General features: G+C 36.7%; 1 protein-coding gene across 1 annotated transcript; it reads left to right on the top strand.

Annotated features, from left to right (window-relative positions):
- The first annotated feature begins 1,263 nt into the window (after nucleotides 1–1,263).
- Nucleotides 1,264–8,183, top strand: PDCL2 (phosducin-like 2). Its single transcript, XM_010084075.1, is given in 7 exon segments — nucleotides 1,264–1,335; nucleotides 2,376–2,496; nucleotides 2,991–3,081; nucleotides 5,617–5,760; nucleotides 7,462–7,516; nucleotides 7,518–7,683; nucleotides 8,023–8,183. Coding segments are annotated over 7 exon segments (810 nt in total).
- The last annotated feature ends 366 nt before the right edge of the window (nucleotides 8,184–8,549 follow it).

Here is an 8,549-nt window from a genome sequence, read left to right as displayed (position 1 = left end):
ATTCACTTGAAAACTCAACTGGTTTTCAAGTAGACTTAAAGAAACTCCACTCAAAAGAACAAGTTAGTCTCACGATCTTCCTAGCTTCTATCTCTGACTTTGTTTTCACACAAGCATTGTGTTAAAATACAATGTTGAGGCTGTAATTATGTTGAAAGTAACTAATCATTCAGTGTGAAAGTGGAGTATTACTTTTAACATTGTATTGCCTGGTCATAATTTGAATTGCCCTCAGCATTACTACTCCTGCTTCTGCAAGCTTGGATGAGTAGCTGAACTTCAGAAGGTAGCTGGGAAAATGGATAGCCTTGGAGGTGGAAACTGGCTTAAGAAGTCCTTTTCCTCTTCTTGCCCACTTGTTTTCACTCTGCAGTTTGCTGTGTCTCCAGCTGAACTGGTGCTGTGAACTGAGGATCCAGTTCTGTATGACCCCTGCTCAGAACTAATGTGTCTGGCTGCAAAACACTTGTTCTATTGTATTGTATTAAATTAGGTTATTTGTTTAAGTTTTTCCCTTGACTTGCCTTACCAGCCCACGGCCAACAGCTTCCACTCAAGCAGGCAGCTGGATGAGGAGGCCATGGCCAGGGGCAATGCGGGGAAGCGGGCTGCCTCCCACAGCCAAGCCCAGCACCAAACCTCCACCTGAAGTGGCCCAGGCTGGAAGTGCGCCCTGTAGTTTTTTTCTTTGTTTGTTTGTTTGGGTTTTTTTTCTTACGAAACATTTTTAAACAGGGTCAGTTTTGCCAGCAGCGACTGATGGGTCAAAGGGCTGGGGCCCTCTGCCACCCCGCTTCCCTCCCGCCTCAGGCCACGGCCGTGGGAACCGGTGAGGGCAGGGTGGCCCTGCCCAACGGCTGCTGCTACCCTGCCACCACTGGGTCAGGCTAGTGACCTCTGTGAGGAGCGGCAGTGCCCCGGCAGAGCCATGCAGGTGGGCACAGAGAGTCAACCCAGCCCCAAGCTGTCCTGGTGGGGCAGTAGCTGAGACTAGGAGCGATGTGGGAGTTGGGGCGAGGATGCCAAGGAAATGGGGAAGGCTGCAGGTGGTCAGCGGTTGGAGCTGAGGGAGGTGCGGGGTGCTGCAAGAGCCTGTCCTGCTGCCTGAGGCAACTGCTGTGCCCGCTGGCTGAGGAGAGAAGAAAGGCAAGCTGGTGGGGAGGGCAAGAGCAAAGCCAGCTGCCGGGAGGGCTTCCTCTGCATGGCCAAGCCTGCTGCAGGGCCTGGAGGGCAGAGAGTGCCGGCCCACTGCCCTGGTCCTGCATGGCCTGCCCAGATCCTGTGTGGGCGTCCCAAGAAATGGCAGATGGGAGAGCCGTTTATGTGGGTTTTCTCGTGAGAGTACATCAGGAAACTCTAACAGTTAAGAATTAACCATCATTACTGTCCTGTTTGAAAAACAAAATACTCCAGTTTGATAGCTGGATGATTGTAGGTGTAACATATTTTAAAAACACTCTTGAGAATTTGTTCCATGTCATTCACACACACACACACACAAAAAAAAAAAAAAAAAAAAAAAAAAAAAAAAAAAAAAAAAAAAAACAAAAAAAAGAAAAAAAAAGAAAAAAAAAAGAAAAGAACCACAAATCAAATTTGTCAGAAATATTATTTACATTTAAGGATTGATGGTATCCAGGCAGTGGGTTCTCAAACTTGCATGTAGGCGGCCTCCTATTCTACCAGTCCAACAGCAGTCCAGTTAAAATAAACAGATTACTTTAATGTGATAATTTCAGTAGAAATTCAGTCTTATACATAGCATGCAGTTCCTTTATCTTAACTGTGTAATTAAATTACTACAAACATAGACTTAACACCTACAGAAGTCCTGTGTTACAAACATGGTGGATGTAGCTTATGTTGACACATTAATAGTAATAATTCATTTCAAATAAAAAGGTCTTTTTCTTCTGATTTTAGGCATGCTTTTGTATACTTATTCACAGTGTCCATACCTTATTCTTATTAGTAACAGAAAAAGACTGATACAAAAATCTTGCCTGTGTAAAGCTGTATTTCTTTAAGTGTGTTTAAGTAAACAGTGTATACTTTTTAGTTTCTGAAGTAGGTTTTCATATATCTTTTAGATATTTTTTAATCTGGTATATTGCAGACTGATTATTTTATCTATGCTTACATTTTGAGTTTTCATTCTCTCTTGTTTTCTTGCTATTTTCTGTTCAGAAGTGAAAGCTGACAACTGAAAATTCATGTTAGAGAATGGTTGATGAAGATATTGCAGCCTCTGAGTAATGGTTTCCTTCTGTTACATCCTTAATGCATGCCAAAGTGAAAAAGGGCTGGTTTTGGTTTATAAAAATGCACATAACACTGATTTGTTGATTTAATTTTGTTTCATAATATTAAAATAGGATCCAAATGAAGACACTGAATGGAATGACATACTGAGACATTTTGGAATTCTTCCTCCAAAAGAAAAAGGATAAGACGAAACTGAGGAAATGGTTTTACACTTGCAGAAAGAAGCAGAAGGCAAGTAAAATTAAAATATATGTCATTAGTATAATAAAATTTGAAAAGTGGGGGTATTTTCAATAATGCTTGTTGTAACTTAACCACTGCACAATCATTATTTTTTAATTTTAATTATTTTCACTTTGTTATTTTAAAAAGGATTATGAATTTAACATACAACACAGCTAGTGACAAACATTATGGCATGTAACATGTATGGATAACAAATTTTAATAGTGAAACCAGTCAGTATAAACAAGATTCACATTCTGAAAAATTGGTAGTGATCCACTCCTACATTTCTGTATCTTCCTGTATAGTTATAGTTAAATAAGTCTCTTCTTTTTTCCCTCTCTCTTATCCAGAGTTATGGCCAAGTTAGCTAATTTCTGAAATTACTACTTCTTTTTCTTTCGTTAGTTCCATGTCTGTGTAATGCTTTTCATACATTTAAAATGTTTGTAGACACTTTGGAGAACAAAGGTGACTAATTTTTTGTTTGTTGTTTGTAGTGAAACCGTATGAAAGAATGAATTTTGAAGAACTGAAGGAAGCTGAAAATGACTTTGATGAGGCTGATAGGAAAGTTATTGAAATGTACAGGTGTAGGAAGATATTTTTATCCAGATTAAAATACATTGTAGTATATGTACATGCTCCTGAAAAATCAACTCAGAATCTTTCGAATAGTAGTATCTGCTGACTGACACAACTGCCTTTTTTCATCTTCTGCCCCTTTGCCAGCAGATAGACAGCACTCACATTGCTGTCCTATTTCTTCCTGATTGCCAGTGCCAAAGAGAAGCAATTTACACTATATTTTAGTTCAATGTTTTGTTAAAACAAAATTATTCACCTTTTAAAATACTTAATTTAGTCTGAAAGCTGGATATTTAAAAGAAAAAGAATAGAAGTGGCCACAGTGCAGTGGAAACCACTGTTACACATCCTCAGTTCAGCTGAAGATACATCATGCTGCTGGATGTTCAGAGATGCTGTGTGTTGAAGTGTTGTATACTTAACATTTATCTAAATTACACAAGTAGGGTTCATTCTGTGTTTGCTTGATTGAACTGTACCCCTCACTCTGACACTCTGAAGATACTTTCTGCCTGTCTTTAGGAGTTAGAGCAATTATGATAAATGTTCAAAGAAAGGAGGAGTTCTGTATCCATTTTAGCTCTTCTCCTCTGGATAATATTTTCTGTGTATTTCAAGCCAGGAGGAAATGGGCAGCTAGTCACAGGTACTGCTTTTCTATCATGTTGCACAAGAACATTAAGAAAAAGGATCCCAGCATACATGGCTCCAACTTCGTGAGAGATACTGAGTTTGTGCATACAGAGTGCATGCCACCTACATCAGGCTGGCACACCATTAAAGAAGAAAACTGTATTTCAGTGCTGGAATAAAACTGTTTAGTATTTTTAATTGATAATTAAATAATTAATCAGAGTATTATGAGCAAAATACATCCCTGCCTTTTGGATAGCACTCATTTCTGGTACAGTGTGCTTTCTAAATATATCACTGAAATGAAAATGCAATGTAAAATTTATTATGAATTATAGTTTCACTACATCGTACACTGTGGTTTCTATGCTGGAATGGTAGGCTGTAGACCCCTAATACACAACTATTGTGTTTGTTTTGCTTCTTATCCAAGGTTAATTTTAATGGCTTTTCTTTTTCTTAGCTCATTAAAAAATTAATTTGAAGTTTATGTTGAAGGAAGGTTTAGGGGAGATCTTATCAATGCCTATAAATATCTGAATGGAGGGTATAAAGCAGAGCCAGGGTGTTTCCAGTGTTGCCCAGTGACAGGACCAGAGACAATGAGCACAAACTGAAACACAGGAGGTTCCCTCTGAACATCAGGAAACACTTTTTTACTGTGAGGGTGATTGAGCACTGGCACAGGTTGCCCAGCCACGTTGTAGAGTCTCTGTCCTCGGAGATGTTCAGAAACTGTCTGGACACGTTCCTGGGCAGCCTGCTCAAGGCTGACCCTGCTTGAGCAGGAGGGATTGAATCAGGTGACCTCCAGAGGTGCTTTCCAACCACAGCCACGCTGCAATTGTGCAATTCTGTGATATACCATATAGAGTTCTTAGGCGTAACTGTGGCACAAGCTTATTCAACTATTTAATAGGGGTACACCAATCATTTTACTTCAATACCATGAAAAGTCAATATGTTTTATGAATTCAGGTTCAGAAAATGTTGGCAGCCTTGTATGGAGACTTAGTAATTTTGGCTATACTGGACATTCACGCGTATATTTTCACAGTTATTTTACGAAGTACTCTGCTGAGTTCTGCGGAGCTTTGTACTGTAACTAGTAAAAATGAGACACACAGTTACCATACAATAAAAATTCTAATATGATCAAAACATTTCCTTTGTCTAGATTCTACCTGCACTTACTGCTTTTGCATTGCTAAAATGATGAAAATAATTCTAGTGCTAGCACTGTGTATCTAGTGCTGTATTCTTGTATGAAGATAATAATTCACATAATTGTGTGGAAGTTGTGAACCTAAATTATCATGCATTATTGCTAGAGTATAATAACATTGCATATATGTAATTTAATCTCTTTTGAAAAAAGACACTTCTATACTAGCTTTCAGTTAGTAAAATTATTAGCAGTTTTAGTTTAACAAATCTCAGTGAGGCATTTCCTTTTCTACCTTGCTAGTATGTTTATAAATGAAGACTGCCATCTGCTGGTTTTATATTCAATTTTTCCTGATTTATTTTAAAACTGGTAAATGTAAGTACTGGCAGTTCTCCCTCAAACTAATCTCACTTTCAGAATCAGAAAAACAATTAGCATCTGCTTTAATTTTCTCTTGCTTTTTCTCAAATGATAAACCCTTGTGCAACATGTTTGTTACTAAAGTTTCCTAAACCTGATCTTGAGGAACATAAAACTAAGAAAATGTATTTTAATCTTATCTTATTGAATAAAGATTAGCATGGAAGACTTTCTGTCTCTGAAATTACATTAGAAGACCTTGAGCTAAAGGCTACTCAAAGCGTTTTTTAAAACTATTGAGATAAATGCACTATATATTATTTTTAAATGCATTTAAAATGTTCCAAATGCTTATTTTATTATCACTTTTTGATTAGGCAGCAATGCTTGCAAGAATGGAAATCTCTTCAGGGGATGCAAAAGTATGGGGAGCCAAGAGAAATTTGTGGAGAGCAGTATGTAAAGGAAGTTACAAATGCACCAGAGGATGTTTGGGTTATAATTCATCTTTATCGGCCAAGGTAATTACTTTCTCATTTAAGATGTTGAGTACTTCAATTCAGAGAATTGAACTGTTAATTAAAAAGCAATACTGATAAAATAGAATACAATAGACTAATGAAATAGCAATTGTTTGGAAGCAATGGAATCATAGAGCATGGGACGGCCTTGATTTGTTAATTCACTTTGTGAGAGTTAAACACTTTTGTTCAATTATATGAAAGATTTCTTTTGCCAGGTATGCTTATCAGCATGTACTGAACCTCACTAAGATTTCTGAATTTCACGGAGAAAGTGTTATCCACTACCTGTGCTAAGTTCCCTTGCAAACTCTTTTCTCAGCAGGAGTGCTGTAACGGGATAATTCTACCTTTGTTTCCCCTTTGACTCAAACAAATCAAAAGCCCAATAGGAAAAGTCCCAGTTATGAAAATTGAGGAAAGCTAGGGAATTAATTAGTCTATCGGTTCCCTGATAAATTCTCTAACAGTAGCATAAATTGTGACAGGATCCAGCAGAAATGTCAAAGGCCTTCCTTGATTAGTTCAGCATATGCTAGCAACTCTTAGATGTTTTTCAAAAGCACTGAGAATTAGTATGGAGTGTCTAACGCATTTTTTAGATTCAGACCAGCTTTCTCTTTTCCTTCTTCTTAAGCCTGTTGGGAGAAAGCTTCTTTGATTCCTCTTAATTGTCAGGAATTGAGTATTATTTCCAGGAGCTACAGGAATAGGTCAATCAAATGAAATTGTTCAAACAACAATAATTTAGATTTACATATCTGAAGAAAAAAAATAGGGGCTTTTCTTGCTTTTCATTGTTTTTGTTTACTGGAGAACCAATTCTGTACTTTATCATTGCATAAATATGAGTCTGTGAGGAAACTCAAAATTCCTTAGGAATGAATGTATGATCTCCAAAGTCTCTTATAGCTAGTACCAAAACTGTCTCACCTATCTTTGGCCACGAGAGGGTACTGCTGGAACTTGTGGAGGGTCCATAGGCTAAATCACAGAATAGTAGAATAGTTTGGGTTGGCAGGGAACTTTAAAGGTCATCTAGACCAATCACTTTCTTGATGAACTTCAGTCAGTTACAACAAAGATCCTAACTTCTAAAAGTTTAATGAGCTGGAGGGAAACAAAAAAAACCCCTTTTTTGGGGGGATTGTTTTTGTGGTTTTGTTACTGAGGTTTATATAGTGATTTTATTGCAAATAGTAGCTATGAAAGGAATGAACAGGCCTATGATGGTAATATGACTATACAAAGGTTTCCCTGATGTTACTTAGATTTTACTAGAAGAACAAAGAAGTAACTAAATGTTAAACTGAATGCCAGTTCAAATAAATTAAATTAAATGTATATTAGTTTTTTTAAAAAAAATCTCATTTAAACTCTACAATAAATGGACAAAATGAACTTTAAAATCTTAGTGGAGAACAAAATTGAGGCACAACACTTGAAGAGTCTGATAGCTTTACTGACATATTTTATAGACTGTGCCTAGTATGTATTTTTATGTGGGCAGCTCTTTAAATCACAGTGATCTTAGAAGAAGATAAATAAAATTTGTGGTGCAATTCTCATAACAAATTAAAGTAGAAGAAGACTACAGGAAAAGGTAAGTTTCTTGTTCAAAGGCTTTATTTTTCACAACTTTAGTTATTTTACAAATCATTTACACCTGAAGTGCCATTGTACTTTCTTATTCTTTTCTAGCATCCCAATGTGTTTACTGGTTAACGAACATCTCAGCCTGCTAGCCAGAACTGATAGCCAGAAAGTTTCCAGAAGTCAAGTTTCTCAAAGCCATTGTAAACAGCTGCATTCAGAATTACCATGACAGATGTTTACCCACCATACTTGTATATAAAACTGGTGAAATAAAACACAGGTTCATTGGAGTAGCTGAATGTGGGGGAATGTATCTTAAAGTAGAAGGTATGAGAAATATTTTTAAATAATTAATGTTACAGAAAATTCTATGTTGCTTGTAACCATTAGATTTAAATATCACTGCTTAAAGGTGGAAAAGTTTTTTGATTATTTTTGTAGAAAAAAGTCTTCAAAAAGCAACTAATTAATTTATGTAATTCTGTGGTAAGAACACTGGATAGCATAGATATTTTGGAATTTTGTGGTTAGATATTTTACTGAGATAAAGTTGGATTATCATGAGGGTGGCTCTGTTTTTTTGTTGTTAAGATGGAGCTTGGTCCTTTTCCTCTTACGTGAGAATTTATCAAAATTATCAGAATAAGTTGTAATTTGTTTTTACAGAGCTTGAATGGAAACTAGCAGAAGTTGGAGCAATAGAAACCAATTTAGAAGAAAACCCCAAAAAGGACGTTATTATGATGACACTGTCAGTGCAAAATATTTCTGCTCATGAAGACACCAATACAAAAAGCAGCAATGTGATGAAACCACATATTACTTGAGAAAACTTGAATGTAGATCATCTGTTTTGACATGAATTAGCTTAAATACAGTTCTTTACTCCTTTGGTAAGCCTGAAACAATAGAAAAAAAAAAAAAAAGAGCTTTTGTTTCACTTCTATGTTTTTTGTTTTGATTTGTGAAAGAAAATTGATGTAGGTAAATGAAAGCCTTTAGATACATACAGATAGCTGTCATTGACACTAAGAGTCTGGATTTTCCATTTCATACAAACCCTACTTAAACGGAATGGGAAGGGTATTAGCTGGTGGGCTCTAATCCATACTTTCTTCCTCCTTTTATCCAGCATGGGTGCAAGATACTCCTTTAATTCTTGGTGAAATGACTGTAGTGGAACTCTGCTCTGC

Source organism: Pterocles gutturalis, unplaced genomic scaffold, assembly GCF_000699245.1.
Source record: "Pterocles gutturalis isolate BGI_N339 unplaced genomic scaffold, ASM69924v1 scaffold20130, whole genome shotgun sequence".
In the NCBI taxonomy this organism is placed as follows: Eukaryota; Metazoa; Chordata; class Aves; order Pterocliformes; family Pteroclidae; genus Pterocles; species Pterocles gutturalis.
This window is presented reverse-complemented; position numbering and strand designations above follow the sequence as displayed.